Source organism: Pongo pygmaeus, chromosome 18 (assembly GCF_028885625.2).
Source record: "Pongo pygmaeus isolate AG05252 chromosome 18, NHGRI_mPonPyg2-v2.0_pri, whole genome shotgun sequence".
In the NCBI taxonomy this organism is placed as follows: domain Eukaryota; kingdom Metazoa; phylum Chordata; class Mammalia; order Primates; family Hominidae; genus Pongo; species Pongo pygmaeus.
This window is the reverse complement of record NC_072391.2, coordinates 70,952,016-70,976,654: the sequence shown is the minus strand read 5'-3', so window position 1 is coordinate 70,976,654 and position 24,639 is coordinate 70,952,016. Positions and strand designations below refer to the sequence as shown.

Genomic DNA, 24,639 nt, shown 5'->3' with positions numbered 1-24,639 from the left:
CATTTTTATCAACTCCCAAAAGAAACCCCATACTGATTAGCAGTCATTCACCATTCTCACTTCCATGGCCCCTAGCGATCACTCATCTACCTTCTGTCTCTATGGATTTGCCTATTCTGGGTGTTTCCTAGAAATAGAACTAAGCAGTAGGTGGCTTCTTTCACTCAGCACGTTTTCAAGGTTCATCTATGTTGTAGTATGTTTCAGTTCTGTATTCATTTTTAGGGTTGAATAATATTCTACTTTATATTCCAAAATATGGAATGTGGCTATTCCATATTTTGTTTGTCCATTCATCAGCTGATATTTTCTCCTATTCTGTTGAAATTTTTTTTTTTGAGACAGGGTGATACTATAGTTTGATTATTTGTCCCCACCCAAATCTCATGTTGAAATTTAATTCCCAGCATTGGAAGTGGGGCCTGGTGGGAGGTTACTAGATGATGGGGGTGGATTTCTCATGAATGGGTTAGCACTATCCCCTTAGTGTTATCTTTGAGACAGCAAGTTCTCCTGAGATCTGACTGTTAAAAGTGTGGGGCACCTTCCTCTCACTCTCTTGGTCCTGCTTTGGCCTCCTCTGCCTGCTGCCCCTTTGCCTTCCACTATGATTGTAAACTTCCTGAGGCCTCCTTGGAAACCAAGCAGATGCTAACACCATGCTTTCCATAAAGCCTGCAGAACTGTAAGCGAATTAAATCTCTTTATAAATTACCTACTCTCAGGTTTTCTTTTTTTTTTTTTTTTTTTTGAGAGAGTCTTGCTTTGTCTCCCAGGCTGGAGTGCAATGGCACGGTCTTGGCTCACTGCAACCTCCGCCTCCTGGGTTCAAGCAATTCTCCTGCCTCAGCCTCCCGAGTAGCTGGGACTACAGGTGTGTGCCACCATACCTGACTAATTTTTTCTATTTTTAGTAGAGGTGGGGTTTCGCCATGTTAGCCAGGATGGTCTCGATCTCCTGATCTCATGATCTGCCTGCCTTGGCCTCCCAAAGTGCTGGGATTACAAGTGTGAGCCACTGCGCCCAGCCATGTATTTTTTTATAGTAATGCAAGAACAGCCTAATAAACAGGGTCTTGCTCTGTTGCCCAGGCTGTAGTGCACTGAAGTGATTACAGTTCACTGCAGCCTCAAACTCCTGGGCTCAAGCAATCCTCTCGCCTCAGCCTCCCAAGTATCTAGGACTACAGGCGTGTGCCATCACACCCAGCTAAATTTTTTCTTTGAGATGGGGTCTCCCTATGTTGCCCAGGCTAGTCTCAAACTCCTGGGCCCAAGTGACCCTCCTGCCTTGGCCTCCCAAAGTGTTGGGATTATAGGTATTAGCCACTGTGCCCAGCCTCTTTTTATTAAAAAAATTTTTTTGAAGCACAAAATTTTTAACTCTGATTAAGCCCAATGTGTCTATTTTTTCTTTGGTTGCTTGTGCCTTTGGTGTCATAGCTATGAAATTATTACCTAATCTAAGGTCATAAAGATTTGCTGATATATTTTAGGTCTCTGGTCTATTTTGAGTTACTTTTTATATACACTGTGAGGAAAGGGTCTAAATCCTTTTGCATATGGATATCTAATTGTTCCAGTATAACATGATATCTTAATAGCCAATTCACAGCTACCATTTATTGAGCATCTACTATGTGCCTGGCCTGCCTAAACCCTTCACACATAGTATCTAACACCCTAAAAACCAACCAACAAAGAAACAAACAAACAAAAAAACACTTGAAAAATATGCACCATTACCATTCCCATCATATACACAGAGGAGCTGTGAATTTGGGTAAGGATTATCCAAAGTCACATAGCTGGTGAGTGCTAGAGTTGCTGACCCAGGCAGCTGGTCTTCAGAGCCCATGTTCTTTGCAGCTCTGCCAGGCTGCCTGTCTCTTGGGCACTAATGTTCGGACATGTTTGGGGTTCACAGATTAGGAGGTGGTGCCTTGCTAGGCAGGAAGGCAGAAGATGGCATAAAGACAGAAATCCAGGTCCTGCCAAACTGAGACTAAGGATGCGGGAAATGACGCTGTGAAGAGCTATGGAGACAGCACCTGGCCGCAGCTCTCTGGAAAACCAGGGAGGACACTGGGGGATGCAGAGTGGCCAACAGAGGCATCTGGGGCCGTCGTTTTCCAGGCTGGCCCCTTTCTGGTCCAGAAGTTGTGTGGGAGCCATCACTTTCTCCCTGGACCAGGGAGGAAATGGCCAGGCAGAAGCACAAGATAGGCAGGATGTGGAGGATCTGGGAACCAAACTTGGCCAGAAGCATCAGATGTTCCCAGAAGCATCAGCCCAAAGCACAAAACAAGAATGTGCAGAACCATCCAGAGTATTCCAAGTGAATCTCACGGAGGCGTCTGGACAGACTGACTGTATTTGATGCCAGTGGGCAGGAAGCAGCAGCAAGACTCTCCTCCCAGGAGCTCCGTCTTTTTTGCTGAGCTCAGACTTCCTGTATGTCCTCTCATGGTCCTTCCGGGGAGATGGTTGGGTCTAGAAAAGGCGTTTTTCTGTTCTGTTTTTCCCAGCTGTGAATCACTCTATAAGGGATTCCTCACCAAGAGCCACACCTCCAAACTGTAGCATCCTCAATCCCAAGAACCTCCTAGACAGCTCGCGTTAGCGGCGTGAAGGAGCCCTGAGTGAGGCCAGTTCAAGGAAAGGCCTCATTCCACTTCTTGTTTGGATTGCATTGTTCTGGGTCCCTGCCTGAATCAGCCTGGCTCGGGAGGTCCTGAGTGACTCTGGAACGACAAACAGTCTCTGCTCCCTGGCCCAAAGGGGCTGTTTGCAGAATCAAGTGTCACATTCTTATAGATTGAGTTACCCCAGGCCCAGCTGGGGCTGATCTCTAAAGAGGTGGCTGCAGAGACAGCTGTTGAGACAGCCCTGCCTCACTGTTCCTACCCTCAGGAGATGAATTTGGTAGGCCGTGGTGGCCTGGCTGGAGGGCACTGGCTTCATGCTGCCCACAATGGAGGCACCCAGTTCACTGCAAGCTTCTCCCAGCTGCTTGTTTGGAGTGGGGAGAGGTGCGGGGCCATTCCAGCCTCACAGGGGCAGTAGGTAGCACTGAGCATGGTGTTTAAGCCTCAGTGTCCTCATCTGTAAAGTGAGTGCAGTAGGAGCCCCTATTAAATGAGATAAAAACATGTAATGTGCTGGGTCTGGAGTCTGCCGCACAGTCTGCACTCAATAAATGTGGGCTCCTTTTTATTAGCAAGTGTCCCATAGCACAGACCACTGCGCAGGGCAGACCGTTCTCATTCTGAGTCTCAGAATGGATGTCTGGGGGCTGGTCTGAAATGGCTGAGTGGGGAGATTTCATTTCTGGCACAAATTCTCAGTGCTCTGTCAGGATGCTCTGAGGAAGAAGGGGGGCCACCTGTGACCCCCACACATCTGGGGAGGGAGATCAGCCCATCTCTCCACTGACAGTCTGGCCAAAGATGGCAGAAGAGAAGGCCTGGTCTGCTCTGGACACAACTCTGGTCTCCTTAGCCACAGCCCCCAGTGTGGACCCAAAATGGACTCTCAATATCCAGGCTGCCCCTTGGACCCTGGAGCTGAGGCCCTTCATGGAAGGGAGGAGGAGGGCAGTGTCACAGCTGCGAGAAGACACAGCAAGCGATTCACATCCTCAGCTGAGTGCAGCTCAGTCCTCACAGTGCTCCCACGGCTTAAAGACTTTCTGCCCTCCCCAAGACAGGGTTGGGAGCCTTGGGAGGGGCTGCATTGAGACCACAGGTTTGAGTAGGGCAATCTTTTCCCAGCATGGGAGGTGGGGAAAGGGGCCAGACTTGAGGGGGCAGGGAGGGCAGGCTGGACAGGGATGGGAAAGGCCTCAGTGCTCAGCCGGACAGGGTGGGGGCTGCTCGCTCTTTCCCAGCCTCAGTGGCCCCCATCGCCCCCAGCCACTCTGTTGATCTGAGCTGCCCTTTGGCTTGAGATGCTCTCTGAGGCAGGGCTGCAGGCTCAGGAGGAGGGGATGGGTGGAGAGAGAACAAGCTTGCCCCGGGAGGGTGACTACAGGAGCAATGGGCCCCTCAGGTACACTGATTTCCGCCTCACTGCTGCCTGCTCTTCCGCCCACGTCCGGCTCTGGCTCACCTGCTCTTGTAAGCAGGGTCCTGGGCTGGGTGCTGCAGGCGCATGAGGAAAATGGGAGCTGGGACAGGGCAGCTCAGGGCATGCCCTCCAACACTGTGCTCCGAGGACCTCAGCGGTTTTACTCAGGGGCGCCACTGAGGCACAGCCCCCTGGAGATGGTGGGCAGCTGCTACAGCGGGGGGCGAGGGAGAGTGGGGCCCACAACCTGGCTGTGTGTCTTGGGAGACAGGCTCTCTGTGAGGGGCCCAGGAGAGTGGGATTTCCATTCCCCAATCCTGCAGAGGGCAGGAGCATGAGGGAGAGCACCATCCCTCAGCCGAAGGCCGCTGTGCCTTGCATTTCTGGTTTGGGCAAGTGAGGAGCCTGCCAGGCCCTGGCAGGAAGTGCACATGACTGGCGGCTGGCTAGGGGCACAGAGATGCACTCCACACAGAAACCCAGGCTGGCGGGGTGGGCAGCCGGGGAGCCAGCCCTGCAGATGTTACTAAGTGAAACCTGATGTGGTGACATGAGAATCCACAGAACGTCTCACAAACAACCTGCCCCGGGATGTTTTGGATTGAGTTTTGTGGTTATGACGTGAAGGAACCTCACATGTCAGGATAAAAATAACCCTGGCTTCAGTACATAACGTGAGTTACAGTTCAACAGAACCAGATGTGAAAACGTCAGCCACCCAGTTCAGGCCCAGCAGGGTCCCTGCTCCACTCCGGCCTCCCTCCCTGCTGGGGTTGGGGTCCATGTGCCCGGACAGCCCGTTGTGGGCTCGAGATCCGCTGCCTGGAGGATACAAGGGAAGGGCCAGAGGCCACTCAGGGCACCCAGAGTCCAAGGGACCACATCAGATCCAGACCCTGTCGCTGACTAGCAGGGCAGGGGAGGCAGCGCCACCTTCTCCGAGGCCAGCTCCTCTCCTGTGAACCAGGCAGGGCTAAAGAGCATCAAGTTGTGCTTGGCACAGGAAGTGGTCCACAGAAGGGGTGGGTGATGGAGAGGCTGGTATGGAACCAAGAGGACAGGGTGGGGAAGGGGCACTTTCCCCCCAGAATCAAGTGGCTGGGAGAAAGGGAGGCTGAGCAGGGTCTTGGGGGTGTAGAGTCCACAGAACTGGAGGGGGTGCACAGCTACATAGAGAAAAGCCGCCGCAATGGCACCATCTTGGGAACCCACCCAAGGGGCAATCACTTCCTCATCTGTGGACCGGCCTGGGTTGGCAAGACAGGAGCGCCGGAGGCATCAACCATAGCCAGGAGACTTTGCAGCTGCTCAGGTCAGAGCGAGAGAGAAGCTGATGGGATGCAGCAGGGCCCAGCGAGGACTTCCAGCTGATGCGGCAGTGGAGAAGTCACATAGCAGTCTGCCACCGGGAAAGAGCTATTGCTGCAGGGTGAGGGCTGGGGCCAAGGGCAGCGAGGAGAGGGTGTGGAGGAAGGCTCCCAGGGGCAGGGGGGCTGGACTGCTGGGGCTTCCAACTGGACAAGGGAGGGCCTGGCAGCACGGGCATGAGAGGATGCTGTTCTGGGCAGCAGTGCCGGGGGCCTCAGGCTCAGGTGATTGGTGCCCCGCCTTCCATTATTTTAATAAACTCTCAAAAATGGGTACTGACCCTTACTGGGCACCTGGTGCCAGGGATTCCGGGTTAAGTAAACTTGGCCTCTGTGGCCTGCCATGACGCTATTCAAACTGAGCCGATCACACAAATCACTCAGCACTGGGCGACGCTGAGGAGCCTCCGTCTGCACTTTCAGCAGGGGGTCTAAGAGGTCACAGCCAGGAGGGAGCAGATGTGAACTCCACCACCCACCCAGGCAGCCTGAGACAAGCAAGTGGGTTGGAACAGAGGGGCAGGAGAAGCTGGGGTCTCCAGGGAAGCCTCCCAGAGGGGCCCTCTGCACTGGCCTGTAATAACCAGGACACATGCAAAGGCCCCCTTCACATGCAGGGAGCATTTAGCCTAGCCCTTGCCATATGGGAGCTCACAGAGCCCCCAGGCACCCCAGCACCTGGTTTACAGAGAGGGAAGAAGTGGCAGTGAGGTAGGACCCTTGTCCGAGGTCACGGGATGGATGGGCAGAGCAGGGCTGTGAACCTAGATGCCTCTGATCCCAGTGCCCGCGATCCCTAATGCTGCTTCCTGAGGCTGGGAGGGGTGAGTGGGAGGAAGGGGCTTCAAGAGAAACAGGTGCTTTCCTGGGGCTGGTGTGGCTGGAGGAAGCGGTGGCGGGCAGCAAAAGACAAGAGATGAAGCACTGCCGTGGCCTGAGGCCAGGAAGGGGTCTCTGAAGTCACTGTGAAGACAGGAGAGATGCCCCCATCACTGCCAGGTTGTGGCCATGGCCTGGCCCCTCTTCTCCTCCCCTCTGGCCGTGGAAGCTTCCAGTGCTGGCGCAGGTGGGATTCCTGAGTGGGGTGAGGAGTGTGGGCTCTTGGGCCAAGCTCCTGGCCCAAACAAGTGGGGAATGACACAGTGCTGGCCTCTCAGAGCTGCTGTGAGGAGCCCAGGGGCTCACCCAAAAAACCAGCATGCGTGAGTGCTCAGAGCAGGGCAGGGCCTAACGTGACCTCAGCCAGCGCTGGCAGCCATGATGACTGTTGCCGTGATTACTGGGGAAAATGGCTTTCTGGCTTTCTGCTAGAACTTGTTTCTGTCTGGTGACATAAAGATGCTGCTGACATTTGGTTACAATACACTGTCCTGGGCTACAAGGAATGAAACCAAATAAGAACAGGTCATTATTACCCATTTTTAGAGCCAGGGATAAAAACACCTTGGACCACTGAGCCCCGCAAGGTATACTGACATGAACGGTTTTTGTGTTTTATTTTTTCTGAGATGTAATCTCGCTCTGTTGTCCAGGTTAGTGTGCAGTGGCGCGATCTCGGCTCTCTGCAACCTCCACCTGCTGGGTTCAAGCGATTCTCCTGCCTCAGCCTCCCGAGTAGCTGGGATTACAGGCACGCACCACTACGCCCAGCTAAATTTTGTATTTTCAGTAGAGACAGGGTTTCACCATGTTGGCCAGGCTGGTCTCAAACTCCTGACCTCAGGTGATCCATCTGCCTCAGCCTCGCAAAGTGCTGGGATTATAGGAGTGAGCCAACGTGGCTGACGACATGAACAGTTTTATCCCAGCAGCAATGGGCCCTGTGGCAGGCAAAGTCAGGGAAGACTGGGTTTTAGGGGCAAACATCAGTCCTAGGGTGACCTTTGGCCTCAGACTGACACATTGCTGTGCATGGCTAAGGATCCTAAAGGCTGATTGGGTCTCCCCAGGCCTGGCTGCACCCTCTCTGGCAGCATAGATGTCCAGGCCCCGGGAGGAAAGGCATGTTTCTAATAAAGGGCTCATCCCAGAGGCCTCCTCTGTCCTTTGAAGCTTTTTGCACAGGCTCAGGGTACGGCGGGCCCACAGGCCTGTCTGATATCCCTGTCCCCAGAGCCAGCAGGACCTCCGCAGACTCCCCTGAGTGGAGACAGGAAATACAAAAGGAGGAGACACAGGAGACCCCAGGGGTGGGAGACAGGAAAGCGTGGTGTCCTTCAGCCAGCTTCCCTCACAGCTGCCTGCCCAGGCTGCTCCCCATCCTGTTTGCCCCCAGGCCACTCTCTCCCCCATCCTGGGGCTCTGCACAGGTGAGGAATGAGCGAGGCAGGGTGGGAGAAGCCTCTGCCTTCACCACTCTGCGAGGGAGGGAGAGATGTTTATGCTACGCCAAGCGAGAGGAAAATCCCATGTGGGCGACTCTGCCTCGGGGGGCCCTGGGAACCATGGCTGTGGTGCATTTAGGCCAACACGGCAGCTACCCAGGCGTGTGATGGACTCGCTTCTCCACTGCTGCGTGTGATCCGCGCCATTTGGTTCCCTACAGATGCCACTGACTTCACCTTTGCTAGGCTCCCTGCCTCCAAGGCTTTCCAGACAGTCCCTTCCTGCCTTTGGGGCAATCTCCCCTACAGGGACACAGCACTGCTGCCTCCAAGTTCTCCAAGTTCTCAGGGCTGCGCCCTGGAGAGCCAGAGAGGCAGGCAGAATCCAAACAGGAAGAGGGTATGGCTTCACAGCCTTGTCCATGTGCATGGCCAGATGGAAACAGACAGAAAAAGCCCCTTGCATGCCTGAGAAGCAGTCTGGGAAGGAGCAGCTTGCAGAGGGATGAGTGTGCACTTCCTGCATGCCTTTTGACCTCAGCACCACCCCACACATCCTCAGTACCCGGCGCGTGCCCTCCCGGGGCAGCGGAGGTGGGGGTGGGGGGCGGGCAGGGCATGCTCTGGCTCCCCTGGCTGTTCTCTTACTGGTTTAAGCTGACCTTTTAAAATCATGGCCCCATTTGTAAAATCTGATGCCAGCTGTGGACACGCGCATGTGCACACACATGGATCTGCTTGGAGCCTTGAGGCCCACACGTGAGTCTCAGGTTAAGAGCTCCTGGCCCAGAGAGTTGTGGATTCTCCTTCCACAGCCCCCACTGCTCCTTGGCTGTGGATTCTTGAAGCAAAAAGTGTGACTGGCTGCAGGCACTTCCTTGGTGTTCTTTCCAGGATGGAGTTTCTTCCCATCTGGCATGCTTTGCTGTTTTTCTATGAATTCCGAGTGAGTCCCTGGCTGATGTGAGCTAATCTGACAGCCTCGGTGAGTTCGGGCAAGAGTCTCTACTGCCATAGCCTCGTTCATGGCCCGCCTATCTTGGCATGGCCAGAAGCTGGGGTTCAGAGTGCCCTGCCATATAGTGCCCCCGGCCCTGGTGCCCAAGCAGCGCAAAGGGCTTGATGCTGCAGGGCCCACCAGGGACCCCCTGGGGCAGGTTCTGCTCCCCCAGGGCACACATCCTACTCCCTCCAGCCTAGGCTGCCCTCGGCAGTCTCCTGGTCCTCCTTCCATGAGCAGGAGCCTAAATCACAGTCATCAGCTTCTCTGTGCCCGGGAGGAAGAGATAAAACATAGGGAAGACAGGTCACAGAGGGCCTGGGAGGCCTGGGTATCCTGGCCCTGTCACAAGGCTGTGCTACCTTCAAGTTCTCTGCCGCTGCCACTGTGAGGAGGAGAGAAGAGGCTGTGGCGCCTGCTTCCTGGGGAGGGAGAGCCGAGGGCGCACCCCCAGGGATCCTCTGCCCAGGCCTCCTCCCTGCAGGATGCCTCCCCTTGGCTGCTGCCCGTCTTCTGGTCAGTTCTTGCTGCTCCTCCCCACCCGACCCTCCCTTCCTAAGGAAGAGATATCCTTTCCTCTCTTCCTTTCCTACCCCCTTTGCTGGGCCCCCTCTGGCATTCCTGCCATCTCCACCTCTGGCATTCCTGCCATCTGTCCCAAGGACTTAAGGTTGGCCCCCATGTGCTGACTTGGGGACACAGGATGGAGAATGGACTCGTTTGCTGAGGGACAGAGGGTGGGAGTCCCAGCAGGGGTCCCAGGGTCAGGATGTGGGAACCACTTCCCCGACCACGGCCACTGACTGCCTAGAACTGGGCTCCTGGGCAAGGCCCCACATGGGCCTTCCATGACTTGACCTGGTATGTCCTGGGGCACACAGGCAGGCCTGCAGGTCTCTGGCCGCCCCTTGAACTTCTCAGGCACTGGGCCTAGTCTTAGGGCCAAAAAGGGCTGGGGCGCCTCCCACTGAGGCCAAGGAAGTACTCTCAGGCTGGGACCAGCCCGGCTGGGCTGTGGCGGGAGGCTGAGGCTGCAAGGCCCCTAAACCTTTATGACACATGAGGCTGCATCAAAGTGAGAGGTGAAGGCAGCTGGACTTCCTCGGTCAAGTGGGGACTTGGAGAACTTTTCTGTCTAGCTAGAGGACTGCAAACACACCAATCAGTGCTCTGCGTCTAGCTAAAGGATTGTAAATGCACCAATCAGCACTCTGTAAAAACACTAGCTAAAGGACTGTAAATGCACCAATCAGCACTCTGTAAAAACACACCAATCAGCACTGTGTGTCTAAAGGATTGTAAACACACCAATCAGCACTCTGTGTCTAGCTAAAGGATTGTAAACGCACCAATCAGCACGCTATAAAAATGCACCAATCAGCACTCTGCGTCTAGCTAAAGGATTGTAAACGTACCAATCAGTACTCTGTAAAATGGACTAATCAGCACTCTGTAAAATGGACCAATCAGCAGGATGTGAGCAGGGCCAAATAAGGGAATAAAAGCTGGCCACCTGAGCCAGCAGTGGCAACCCTCTCGGGTCCCCTTCCACGCTGTGGAAGCTTTGTTCTTTTGTTCTTCACAATAAATCTTGCTGCTGCTCACTCTTTGAGTCCGCACCACCTTTAAGAGCTGTAACACTTGCCGCAAAGATCCGTGGCTTCATTCGGCAAGACCACGAACCCACCAGAAGGAAGAAACTCCGGACACATCTGAACCTCTGAAGGAACAAACTCCGGACACACCATCTTTAAGAGCTGTAACACTCACTGTGAAGGTCCGTGGCTTCACTCTTGAAGTCAGCGAGACCAAGAACCCACCGGAAGGAATAAATTCCGGACACAAAAGCATGGGCCGACTAGGAGCCCAGCGTGGATGTCCAGAGGGGCGCAATGGACAGAGACCCCCATGGAGACACCTGAGATTCACCGGGAACTTTACTACCAAACGTGTCCTCAGGCATTTTCCAGGACTGCATCGCCAGAGGGAAGTGGCGTCTGCCGAGGCCTAGGGAGAATAGCTGGCCTGCCGTCTGGAAGGGACTGAGGTGCGAGCGCTGGGGGTGCTACAGCCACCTTTACTTCCAAGGACTGCCCAGAAACAGCCTGTGTGAATGATGCCGTCTCCTGCCTGGGCTGCCTGCCACGTGGAGTGCTATTTTTAGCTTCTCAGAGAGGAAGGGAATGGCCACCTAGTCTTCCACCTGTGAGACCCCCAAGACCGAAGCCCCTGGATTCCAGACTGGAGAGGTGCTGCCTAGGCAGAGAGACCAGCAGCCGACCCAGATGGTTTTATGTTTAGCCAATGGCTCAAAGGCATCAAAGGTGCAGGGAGATGCAGAGCAAGTCCTATGAGGGTCTCTGGAGGCTGCTAGAGGACGAGGGCTGCCTGCCTCTGGGCGGTCTTGAGGTGGGAGATCGCCAGTAGCAACCCACAGACCCCTCACACCCTGGCAGAGCTCCAGAGCTCCTGAGCAACAACCCAAAGGACTGCCGTGGTCCAGCCTAAGACCCGGCACTGGCACTAAGGCCCCTGAGGCCAGAACCTTCAGAAGAAGACTTACCGGAGGTGTTCAATAGGCCGGCTCTGCCAGGGGTGGGCACCTGGAGCTCTGAGTGGCTGGCCCGGAGGTCAGGGCCATCAAGGGGGCCTGGGTCATCCGTCTGGCCTGCGGGGGAGGAAGCGATTTCTGCCAGCACCTCCAGGTCCTTCAGGATCACCTGGGGAGAGAAGCGGGGCAGGAGGGATGAGCTCTCCGCTGAGAGCTGTGCTGACCTGGGCAGAGGTGTGGTTTGGTGGCACAGAGCCACCTGCAGGGGTGGGAGGGGTCTGCAGATGACAGCAGGCTGGGAAGAGCCACTAAGGCCACAGCTGGGGCATGCTCAGAAAAGTGAAACAAAGGATCCAGATTGAAGGGAACACAGACTGCAGTGAATGGGGCCTCTGGAGGAAGGAAACTGGAATCTGAGGTTCGGCGAGTCAGCTTCCCCATGATCCCTCTCCTCTCGGGTCCCTTGAACAGGGCTCTGAGGGTCCCCAGGAGTCCCAGGACTCAGGAAGCAGGGTGTTGTCTGCACAGTGTGCATTTCAAGGCCCACAGGCTGTGCAAGGCTCCCAAAGTGCCCTCCAGGCCATGTTCTACTGTGTGCGGTAGCCACGGCCCCACCCACCATTGGGCCACAGAACAGCTGCTTCTGCAGAGGTGACACCAGGCCACTGCAGACCCTAAAGGGCCCTCCACATTTGGTGTGCTACTCTGGTCTCCAAGGTAAAGGACTTGCTAATGTCCAGACATGTCAGGTGGTCCTCGGTGGCTCTAAAGTGTCCTTGCACAGATTTGGGTGGGGTGAGGCCCCAGCCTGACCACCTGCCTGCTGAGTTCTTCCGAGACAGAGGCAGAGTGGGGCGTGGGACCAGTGCTGAGTGTGAGCGCAGGTCAGCGCTGTGTCACAATGTCCCCAGGGCTGCTCTACAGCCCCCGTAGAAGCTGCCTCTCCTCGCCCAGCACCCATCTTTGCCTGGCACCAAGAGCCAGCAGGGCGGCAAAGTCCAGCCCACCACTCTGCTGCAATGGGCAATAGGGAGAGGGGCCACGGACCTGCCCTGCTGGGAGAGGCGTGTGTGTGTGTGTGTGTGTGCATGCACCTGCCCCAGGGGCTGCTGAGGCTTCCTGGCCACCTTCTGCTGGCTGTGTTCATCCTGCAGGGAACTCCTCACACTGCAGGTGGTCGCCTGCTCTTTCTGCCCCTCACTCTTCTCTTGCTCTGGGCTAGGGACTATGCCTTTCCCCACAAAAGGTGTATCTCCAGGACTGACCCTGCGCCCAGCAGATGCCCAACAAACATCAGTTGAATGAGTGGTTGCCTGTGCCTCTTCCTGGGCTACTCTGGGCCCAGGAGAAGAATAACGACGGCAACCGGGGCTTCAGCCCTGGACTAGGAGAAGTGGGACAGAGCCTGATGGGCATGGCCACGTGGGCCAGGACTGACCAGGTGGCTGGAATATGGGAATACAAGATAAGGTTAGCACTGTAGGGCTCCTACTGAGGGATTAAAATGTTCTGGAATTAGACGGGGGTAATGGTTGCAAAAACCTTGTGAGTATATTAAAAGCCAGTGAATTCTATGCTTCAAAAGGGCAAATTTTATCTCGAAAACAAACAAAAAAGATAAGGCCTACCCCCTCGAAAGCCATTCCTGTCAATGCAAACACAGTGCCAGTGACTCCCCCACACTGCCCAGTTGTCACTTCTCCTCCTGGTTTCTCTAGGCCAGCCCTGGCACACCTGGCCGGGAACCCCTTTGCTTGCTCACCCATTCCCGCCCCCTCAGTCTTCAAACAGTGTCACGTGTTGGCACGCAATCTCCCAGCCTCATCCAGGCAGGAGCTGGCACTCGCTCACACAGATTCACTCTCACAGACTCCCCTCCTACTGTCCAATTCTGTCCTTCCCTTCATCCCTCTCCCACTCATGGAGACTGGGATGTCTGTGGGCCCCTGGGACCCTGCTCTGTGCCAGCGGCTGCGTTGGGTTCTGGGGCTGTACAGCCACCCCTACCCGTGGCCTGGCACACAGAGTGGAGAGCTGATGAATCCACGTGGCTGAGACACATGGCTGCCACACAGCCCAGTCATATGGCAGGAGCAAGGGGTACCCCTGCACCCAGGCCAGGAGCCGGGGAGCCCTGGGTGGGTCTTAGCCTAGAAGCAGGGAGGGCCGAGGCCTCTGCTCCCACTGAAGACAGAGCGTCCAGGGATTCTTTGCTTCAGCCACAGAAGAAAGACACAGGGCGGAGGGCAGGATGGGGAAGTGGCACAGCAATGAATGACGCCGCGGTCCTGCCCGATTCAGTCCCTGCACACCTGCCACGGCAGGATGTACAAAGGTCATGCACACCAATGCTTGCTGGACTGTCCAAGCACGGCCAGGGAGGGGACTCGAGACCAGGAAATGGAGGTGGGGGGAGGGTGGGGGAATGACTCATCCAAAATTAAACAGTGAGGCAAGAGTCAAGCCAACAGCTCCTCAAACAGGTACCCAGAGAGCTGCCATAGGTATACTCCCACTCCTAGGCAGTTACCAAGAGAACCGCAAACGTCTGTGCACGTCAAGCTCATATATAAACGCTCACAGCGGCGTTTTTCCTAATAGCTAGAAAATGCAAATAACCCAAAGGCCCTGCAGTGGAGACAAGAAGAAATGGAACGAGGCACATCCACACCAGGGAATGTTATTTGGTAATAAAAAGAAATGAAGTACCTGCTACACGTGGATGAACCTTGAAAACACCTGCCGAGAAGCCACCCACAAAATCCACACCCTGTATGACGACTCCATTAACAGGCAAATCCACAGAGACAGAGGGTGGATTTGTGGTCGCCAGGGGCGTGGGGAGGGAGGCAGGGGGAGTGACTCCTAACGGGTGCAGAGTACGTACAGGGCTTCTTTCTGGGGTCATGAAAATGTTCTGGAATTAGTACTGATGGTTGTATAATCTTGTGAAAATACTAAAAGTTACTCTATGGTATACTTTTAAAGTATACAATAGAGTCATTTTTATGAATTTTATGGTATGTGAATTATACAAAAAAAAAGGGGGGGAAAAAACCCCAAATCAGCAACCTAATTTCTAACCCATCTGCTCTTGCTCTGCCCACAGCCCAAGGTGGTGGGGTCTCACCCACTCCCTGGGGTCTCTCGCCTGATCCAGGGGAGAGGAGGAGCACAGCGAGGAGACTGTGTCTCTTTACATCACTTCGCCCCCCACCCCCATGCTGCCCATCCCACCCAGGTCTGTCTGCGCAGGGGGACAGAGGCACACGCCTCTGGGCAGCCAACACTGGTGTCCACGTGTAGCAAGGGAGGAAAGTGAGGAGAAAGTGTGAGCCAGCGGGGCAGCTGGGGCCAGGCCAGCACTCAACATGATCCCTGTGCCATGCGGACAAACTGATTCATGCTGGGTATCCGGCAGGTACCTATTTCCCTGTCGGAAAAGAGGCCTGGAAAAAGCCACCGAGAGGCCTGGCCTGTGCAAGGTTGTCTCCACCCCTCGAGTGGCTCCAGGGCCAGAGGAGCAGGCAGTCCTCGCTCCCGGCCACAATGAATGCCCTCACTTGTCACCAGTCTCACCTCACATGATACACACAAGGGAACTGAGACTTGGACAGTCACCTGCTCAAGGTAACAGTGAGTCCACCTCAAACCCAGCTCTGGTCCCCAAACCTGAGCCTGCTGATAACACTACACAGGGTGCTGTGGTCAGACAGTCCTGACATCCAATCCTGACCCTGGACCAGTTAACTTCAACCACACAATGCTCCCTCTCCAGACAGCTGCTAAGCAGCTGCTGTGGGCTAGTCCTGTGCTGGGTATAAGAGACACAAGGCCAGACAGGTCAGGCTTTGCCTTCAGTGAGGTAATGGACTCCTGGAGGAGTCAGGCGGTGAGCATTTACTGATAATACAGGGCGGGTGCCAGGGACCCAGTGATGATGCCTCGGGGGGAGCCAGGAGGCCCTGGAAGTAGTTGAGCATGAGTTCGCCAAGAGAGTAAGAAGGGAGAGAATGGCATTCAAAGCATTCTCTTACCTAGCATAAGCCATTCATGGATGCAGAACCATGGGGCACATTCCAGGAAACTAGGCTTTGGGGCCAGCTCCAGAGTGGGGAATGGGGCCAGAGCTGAGGGTATGGCCAGAAATCAGGCCAAAGTGGTAGGCAGGGCCAGATCTTCAAGAGCTCACGACACAAGGCCAGGTGCGGTGGCTCACGCCTGTAATCCCAGCACTTTGGGAGGCCGAGGCAGGCGGCTCACTTGATGTCAGGAGTTCAAGACCAGCCTGGCCAACATGGTGAAACCCCCTCTCTACTAAAAATACAAAAATTAGTTGGGTGTGGTGGTGCGAATCTGTAATCCTAGCTACTCGGGAGGCTGAGGCAGGAGAATCGCTTGAGGAGAGGCTGTAGTGAGCTGAGATCGCACTTTCACTCCGGTCTGGGCAACAGAGTGAGACTGTCTCAAAAACAAAAACAAAACCATGAACCAAAAAAGAGCTCATGACACAGACAAAGAAGTCTGAACTTCATTTTGCAGAGGATGGGAGCCTCAGTTTCCCCATATGCGCAATGGAGATTTGACCTTGCCAGGCTGTTGTGAAGATTCCAAGAGATACTTGATGTGCAAAGCACGAAAAGCAGGCACACAAGAAAGGCTGGCTCACCACTTCCACTCCAAGATTTCTGGTCCCACAGCTGAGCTGTTCCCTGGCCCAGGCTTAGTGACTGAGCATGGACAGCAGTGCCCACACCAAGGGCTTCCGACCCCGCTTTCTCCCCTGCAGAGAATGTGCTTAGCCCACCTCAGTACTACTGCCTCCCACCCCACTGCAGAGCACAGCCAGCAAAGCTGCATATTTTACATTTTCAATTCTCTTATTTTAGAAAGTTTAACACCAAATGGCAAATGAATGCAAATTACACTTCAATTGCACAATTAAAGCCGGAAATGTTGTCTACAGGTTCGTTCAGTAATCCCAGCCACTCCTCTTGCGCTTACATATCATAGGATTTGTCTCTGGTCCCCAGAGGCTGGCAAAAAGCCCACAGCCCTGCCTGGGACGACACTGTGTGTGCTTGTGCGCACAGACACACACACAGCACCCCTCCAGTCCCTTAAATAAAGCAGGACCCCGAGACAGCATCCCCATCCCCATCTTCCTTCAGCCTCCTAGAGGTGAGGAGAAGGGGCCACCCAGATGGATGGCAAGGAATGGCTTGAGGTGTGGCCTGGGGTGTGGGGAGCCGGCTGATACCCGGCTTCTGTGCCCCTCCAGTCTGGCTGCTGCTTCGCTCCCGGTTGCTAGCAAACCTGACTCAGCCCAGGGGGTGACCTTGAGGCTCTGGAGCACCAATCTCGATGCAGACCTTGGCCAGGACTCTGCCTCTGCCTGGGGTGGAAGAGAGGCCCTGGTGAGAGGAAGGCCCTGGGAGGCAAACTCAACAGGGGCCTGGGATCCAGCAACAGAGACTGCGGGGAGCTGCTCTTCCAGCTGCACCTGGCTTTGAGCCTCTGTGCTGGGCCACAGTTTTGGTGCTCTAGCCACCTGCAGACCCTGCAACCCTTGGTGTACAGGTAGAAACCTCCGGGAGGAGAAGGCGATCTCAGTGGCCTGGCTTACTGTGCGCCCCTCTCAGGGCCTGGAGGAAAGGCCCCAGAGCTAAAGACACGCTGCTAGGCCACTCCTGCTTCAGCCTCCAGGAAAAGACCTAGTCCTCCTTCCAGTGAGCGGGCTGGCTGGGCCTGTAGTCCTGGCTCTGACGATGAGAAAAGGCTCAAAGAAAGCAGGAGGAAGCCACACCAATTAGTATGCGCTACACAGCTTTTTTGCAAAATGAATATAAAACACTTGTGCTTTCTTTTTGTGTGAGAGAAAGAAGGGAGGAAAGAGAGGGAGGGAGGGAGGTTATAAGAAAGCAATACTCTACAGGAGCAGGAGCGCCTGCCATTACCATGGTGACAGGCGGGGGTGGGGAAGGCCCATCAGCTGGCCCCTGGTTTCGGAGTGGAGTGAGCTGGCCATCGGTCGAGTGAAAGGGTCAGGGTTGGTGGCACCTGGGTGTGGGCAGCATCTCACAAAGCAGCTCTGAAAGGGGTGCTCAGGGCAAGGGGAGAGGGCTTCTTGCCTTCCACTGTGGTAACTTTACACCAGCAAAGGGCATATTTCAATGTGGGAGGAGGGTGAGTGTCTGGGTGGGGCCACCACAGGCTGTCGCCCCACTGCATTCTAGCAGGTGAAGCCTAGTCTCTCTGGGATGGTGGCTGCTCCTTCTCTTCTCTGATTGGTTCATCCAGGCACTCACTGTCCCAACACCTGGTCCCACACCAGCCCTAGGAGACCTCGGTGAGGAAGGCTCCCAGCTCTCACTCTCCCCAGGGTGCCGCGGCAGCTCCTTTACCATCCTGGGAACAGCTGGGGACTGGACACCAGATTTGCAAGGTCAAGTGTCGAGGCTGGAAGGCTCGTTCTCACCTCCCACCAAGCTTCCTGAACATAAAGTCTCAGGGAGAGGCATCAGTCTCAACTGAATAAATACTTGCTGACCTGCAGCGCTGGACAGGAAATGGACGATGGATGGCTCTGAGCAGCTCCTGCCAAGGAGGATGGAAGGAGAGACCGCCCACTTCACTCTACCCACTTATCCTTAAGAAACTTGGTCAAAGGTTCACACAGGCCGTTGGTCAGCTGATGAGGCCCTAGGAGTCAACTGACTCAGCCTTCTAGCTCCTGAAGAGGGAACCCTTCTTGTGTTGACAGGAAATCCCCAAGCTGGGCCCTCTCCAGGCCTGGCCAGGAAGAAGCTGCAAGAATGTTTCCGACGGACACACTTGGTACTGGCGGGGAGAGGTGAATTCAGGCTAAAGGCCTTGGAAGCTGAGGTCTGGCCAGTGCAGGCCACTGCCAAGGGCAATCTGATGCCTCTGCCTGGAGTGGTCAGGTCGCAGGGCCTTGCCTGAAATCTGGGTCAGGTCCAGCTGCTACTTCTTGTGAGGTGGAACTGATGTGAAGTACACAGGCCCCAAGGGCAGGCATTCCTGGAAAACCTTGGGGTCTTCTGCTTCCCTCCAAGCAGGAGCCTGGCCCCTTCCTTTGTGAGGGGTGCAGCCTGGCTGGCCAAGCCTCTTCAGTCCCTGACCACATATGGAATGGCTCTTGCTGCCCTGGTTTAGGGGCATTAGCCAGAGAGCTCACCCTAGGAAGCTGGGCTGCTATACCCAGGAAGGGTCCTCTGGGGGAACCATGGGAAGGACAGTAGGGCTCCCACTGCTGAGAGCATGGAAGAAGGCACTGGCACCAGCTGGCACCGGGGCCACAGGCCTCTGCCCTGGACACGAAGTAAACATGAGCTGCAGAAGGCAGCAATCGGGCCCTGGCCCTGGCCTGGGAAAGGGGTGGCATCCCGAGAAACGCCCTGGTCTGCACGGGGTCACAGCAGCCCTGCCTTCTGCAACAAGGAAGGAAAGCATTGCCTAAAAGAATGCTTAGCTTTGGTGGTGGGAAAGGAGCACTCCTTAGGCCTAGACCTATTTTATTTCCCATTGAGAAAACTACCCTGATAGAAAATGTTTTGTCTTAGTAAAGCAAAAGCAACCTAAAAAAAAAATCATAAATCTTAGTTTGTGTTTCATGACTTTGAACACAAGCCCTGGGGGATGAGGACAGCGTTCTGTGTTTAAACATTTTGCCACCTTTCCTTCAGTGTCCAGCACTGTGCCACATATGCCAGAGGCCAGCGCCTAATGCTGACTGTTAGGTTCCACTGATTAACAGTGACAGCACTATTAGTGCCAGCACTGAGTCTGGCAGCTGAGAACACTCTAGCGGCCATCCCTCTTAGGGTAAAGGAGAAAAGAAAGGCCAGCCTCGGGTAAGACACCTTTGAGACCAGATCCCTGACCTCCGTCTTCTCTCCCACCCATTCCAAGGTCTCACCTCCTTCCAGCTGATTCCAGCCATTGCTCACTTGCACCATCCTGGGCCCTGACCCAGAGGGTACATTCTCAGGGTTATAAATTCTCCCCATGAGCTGGGCAGGGAACGGGGTGGTGCCTGCTGCAAAGGGCAGCACGAGAGTGGTGCTCACGCATACCCGCTATGGCTCCGTTACTAGGAGATGAGCCTAGGGGCCACGGCAGCCAGGAGAAGGCTCTTGCCTCCCTCCAGGGCCCCGCTTCATTGTGGTTTACTTGCAAGCTACGCACAGCCCCCGAGCGAAGGATGCAGGCTCTACCCCATAGGCCTTGCTTCCAATCTGCTGTGGGAGGGCCCAATGCAGCAGGACAGGCCCCAGATGTGGGGCATATCCAAGGAGATGAGCTCCTCTTCCAGCCAAACTCCTATTTGTTCACTTTCTCAGAGGACGTTTCTGAGCACCTACTGTGGGCTGAACGGACTGTCCTCACAGAACTCCCAGCCTACGGGCCATGATGGAGAGGGATTAGGGCTAGGAGAGGGTCTGAGTGGACGAGGGGACATAAAGACACAGAGGGAACCTCGCCCAGCCTTGATGTGCAGGAGGAGGTTGTGTGTGTGTGTGTGTGTGACAGACAGACAGACAGACAGACAGATGGACAGATAAACAAGGCTTCATGGAGCATGTAAGTGAGATCTGGCCCAAGTTACTTAACTTCTCCAGTTTCCTCTTACGGAAAATGGGGAAAACGAGAGAACTTACCCTCACAGGGTTGTCTGATCGTGAAGATGAACTAAGATCATTCACAGGGGGCCTAGCGCAGGGTGTGGAACAGAGCAAGCCAGTGTGAAAATGGTGGGTTTCATTAGCAGTGGGCGGACGGTCCCAGTCCTCTACATCTCTGGGCTCACCCGGGCTCACCGAAGCTCCTGCCCAGTCTGTGGGCCTTGTGACTTGCCAACAGGGAGGTGCCTGGGAAATCCAGCTGATTCAGCCTTGGCCATCTCCAGAGGAGGAAAAACCAACACATGACTTGGAAGAAATTCTGGCTTCTGAGGACGCAGGAACGCTAAGTGGGGTGAAAACCGGGGGCCCTGGCTTGGCTGCCTCGCCTAGGGCTGCATGGAGACGGCACCAGGGCTGAGAGCTGGGGGCACATGGCCTATAGTCTCCAAGCAAGATCTCACGCTGGTCTGTATCTGTACTCCCAACCAGAGATGTGCACCAAACCCACCGGGGAGCATGTGAAAAATACCAGCCCCTGGGCACCCAGGCTCTGCCTGAGGGACAACTGAGGAAGGCCGGGAGTGAGGCCCAAGCAGCTGGATTTTAAAAGCTCCAGGGAATTCTGGTGACAGTCCTGGTTTAGATGGCTCTGCTGTGTGGCTTGAGCTGGGGCTGGATAGTGTGCTCAGTCCTGCAGGCAACTCGCCCTGCAGCTTGGCTCTAGGTGTGAGTGAGAGCGCCCATTCCTGCCTCAGGGAAAGGATGGCTGGGCTGGCTCCCCTTTGTGGGGCTCCTCCTACCGCAGAGGCCCTGCCGCTGGGAGAGCCGCCTCCCTTTCCACCACGCTTCTCAGCCCAACCTCTGCCCTCACCTGGAGCTAGGCAGCACCCTCCTGGCCCCCAATCCACTCACACCAGTTACTGTGCCCAGCTCTGGGTCCTCACTGGTCCATCTGCCCAGGGCAAGGAACGTGGAGAGGTAAATACTCAAACCCTCCTGGTACACAGTCCTGTCTTCCCTGGAAGGAGGCGGCAAGGCTGGCCGCAGTTACTCTGGGTCCCCCTGTGCTCCGGGGTGGCTGCTGTGAGCACTGACACCACAAGGTGGGAATATCTGGAAGAATGAGGGGTGGGCAGAGGCCCTCTCAGCGGGTACAGTTCTGGGACTGTTACCTTGCTGTTCCCCTCTCTTCCCTAGCAACGATTTGCTGCCAAGCCTCATTTTAGAAGACCACAGTCCTCCCTGAATCCCCGGCGGTGGCTGCCGGTACCTCTGCTGGGCCTGGGGCCCAGCTGTCCCTGAGAAGACTCAGGGCTGTGGCTGGAGTCTAGCTATGTTGCTGGCTGGCGGTGGCTCTTCTCCCTGGCCCATGACTCCCTCTTACTTGCTCTCAGAAGCCCCCAAAAGAAGCTGCAGGGACAGCCGCGGGGAGAGGTGACAGAGGGCAGTGTCCCCTGCCCTTGGCAGGGCCCAGGGAGGGTGCCTCAGGAAGAGGGTCCCCGGGCCATCAGTGCCAACTCAGCTCCTCTGCCCTGCAGGCTGGGCTCTTGCAAGAGGAGTCAAGTTCTTTGGGCACCGACACGGTACCCCTCCGTTCTCTGGGCTCAGGTTGTATCTTACTGCGTGATCTGATTTTAAAGATATCTGTGGAATTGAGGTGGGGGTGGAGGGGTGTTTTTGTTTGTTTTGGAGAGTGGATGGAATGAAAATTGGAGGGAAGTGAGCACTGAGGCAAGAATCTGAGGAGGAAAAACAAGTCCCGTTCTTAGGGAAGACTGTCCGCTTCTAAGCAGGCAGCATTAGTATTCCAGGGAGTGGAGTCAGGACCACACAGATTCAGGGCTGGAAGGGATCTCAGACCATCCAGTCCAACCCCAGCACTCTGGGAAGAAAACTGAGGTGAGGCAGTGTCGTGTGACCTGCCTGGTCCCGTGGAGAGCTGGGCAGCGTGGGGGCAGAGGCTGGCCCTCCTGATCCGCACCCAGGCGGCTTCCACACCACCTCACAGCAGGCCTGGCCACTGGCCTCAGCCCTTCTGGGAGAAGGTCAGCCAGGTGGAAGATGGGGAGGGCTTCTGGACTGAGCCCTGGAGGGGAGCTGGGGGCCACCAGGTCAGCGAGCAGCCAGGGACAGCCCATGGGGCCTGGGAAGGTGCAGGAGAATGAGGTCAAAGTTAAATGCACAGAGGGAGAAGGTGCATTTAGAACTGAAGGTCAGCCAAGGACAAAAGCCCACTAGGTCAGCGGAGGGCCTGGGCCTGGATAAGGCAGTGCCTCCACCCTGGGCCGGGTCCCTGCTCTGTAGTGAGGTGACACCTTGTGTGGGGTTTTAGATGCTCTGGAATCAGACAGATTTGACTGTCAATTCTGGCTGCTGACAGTGTGACCTTAGGCAAGTGATCCTCCTCACACCTCGGGATAACAGAGATCACTCCTGGACTGCCACGTGGATTCATTCAGACACAGATGCAATGCGCTCAGAACGGGGCACAAGCCCTGCAGACTTCAGCTGGTGCCCTCTCCTCCTCCTAGTCTCCTCCCACTGATACGAGGGGTTGACACATGACCCACCACGGTTCCTAAAGAAAGCTGGAGCAGGGGTGGTGGAGGGGCCGTCATTGGTTCTCTAAGCTGCCCTCAAATGAAGAGGCCTCTACTTTAGTGGAAGCCCCCATTTTGGGGTAGACACTGAGGGATGGCAGTAACAGATCCTCCCTCTGGGGGACGGGAGAGAGCAGCCCCAGCCACCTGGGAACCTAGGGGCACTCTGCTTCCTCCCACCATTCCTCACAGCACAGCTCTGGGGTTTGGGGCTTCCCCCTGGTGGGACCCCAGACCAAAGTCCCTGTCATCAAGAATTAAATCCCTTTAAAGCAGGCAGATGAGCCCTGGGACCCAGCTGGCCGACCCACCTGACCACGGTGACAAGGACTGCTTGGGAAGGATAAGGTAAGGGACTACCTCTGTGGACCGGGTGGCATGAGGCTGGAGAAGGAAAGGGGCACGCTGGGGTGACACACAGGGCTGCTTCTGCCCTGAGGCAGGAAGCCAGGCAGCCTCACCCCAGCTCTGCTCTGGGCTGAGGCTGCAGGCAGGCGTGGCAGCAGCAGTGGCGCTGCCAGCCCAAGTTGGGCCGCTCCTCTGGGCTCCTAGGCAAGCCCCGATCTACTTCTCTTTGTGGCAACTCGGCCTGGCTCCAGTGAGTGCTCTCCTTTCAGATCTGAGAAGCTCCTGAGTTTTTCTGATCCATTTCTCCTGGGACCTGCACCATGAAAACAAATGAATTCTCCCCTTCCTCCCCTAGCAAAGCAAATCGCACCTTAAAATACAGTCTAGGGCATGGCAGGGGTGCTTCCCAGCGCCTACCCTGCTGGTGAGGGGCTGAGAGGCCCAAGACCAAGGAGGGCTGGATAGGGCATCTGCCACCAGAGTGAGGAGCCCCTCAAGGTGCCCCATTCCTCTCCCCTCAGGACTCAGCAGAGGCTGGGACAGCCCTTGGGGTTCTACCCCATGGGTCAGGCACTTCTGCTACTTGTCCTCAACCCAGGTACCACTGGGTTGGGGAGGCACCGGGCCACCTTGGACTGGGTACATCACTGTACCCATGGTGTACCTTAAGAAACTTACAACAAAAGCTCCTTTTCAGATGCCCTTACATCACTCCCTAGACCTTACCCCCTACCATCCTTTCCTCCTGAGCCATGTCCGTGCCACAGTGGGTGTGATGGGTGGCCCATGTTCTTCATGCAGTGAGTGGGTTCCCGAACTAGAAACAATACCATTGCCACGAATACTGTCCTCAGAATCCTACTTTCCAATTTTTCCAGAAAGGTGGTTCTCATTTCTTTTCTTTGCATCTATACCAGTCACAAAAGCCACAAACTCCCAACAGCAATTTTTCTGTTACTCTGAAGCTACGGGAGGGGGAAGAGAGGAGTTCCTCCCGGGTTGAGACTCTCTTCTCCAAAGTGTTAAGGACACCCCAGCTCTGAGATGCTGGGAAGACTTTGGGGAGACTGTCTCTGTAGGCCCAACTGCAAAGAAAGCAGTTCATGCTGGTGACTGAGCCCAGCGGGGCACGCCTTCTTGATCTCAAAGGTTTTGCTTTTGTGGCTGTGGAGGCTCCAATGCAGGTCCTCTGCTGACGACGCCATTTCTCCTCCTCTCCCTGGACCCAGGGCGGCCAGCTGGAGCCCTTCCGCCTGCGAGTCGGGGAAGTGGCACTGTAAACTTGCTGACAATGGGGCTCTAATGAGTAGGGCTCATGCTGAATGCAGCCTTGCTCCTGCTCTGGGCAGCTTCAGCCCAGGAGTGCTGGGGAGGCTGGAGAAGGGAAGACGGGAGGGGAGAGAAATGCACAGGAGGCCAGTCCTGTGGCCCACTGTGTCCTTATCTGCCTTTCTATGACCTCAAAATGGAACTCAAGTCCCTCAAACACCCTTGAGGTCCTCCGGCCTCTAGAGACAGGCAGGAAAACAGAGAGCAGCTTCTGTCCTGGTTTTTGCTGCTGAAGCGGAGGCAGGGAGGACCCGGAGCAGATGTGAAGCCCACTGCCCTGATCTCAATGTGCATCTCCAGGCCCTTTACAGAAATGACTTCCTGCATCGGAGGAGCTACTGCTTATCGTGGGTTTATGTGTGCTGGGTCCCGAGGGGAGCATTTGACATTCATGATCTCATTTCATC

The 24,639-nt window shown here is 55.5% G+C and overlaps 1 protein-coding gene across 2 annotated transcripts in view; it reads right to left on the bottom strand.

The window, feature by feature from the left end:
- VAC14 (VAC14 component of PIKFYVE complex) overlaps positions 1 to 24,639 on the bottom strand; it is a 113,161-nt gene that overhangs the window by 45,457 nt on the left and 43,065 nt on the right. For both annotated transcript variants that reach the window (XM_063654521.1, XM_054453755.2), the window contains exon 13: positions 11,323 to 11,479. In XM_063654521.1, coding sequence (XP_063510591.1) covers positions 11,323 to 11,479 — 157 coding nt within the window. The remainder of the gene's footprint in view (positions 1 to 11,322; positions 11,480 to 24,639) is intronic.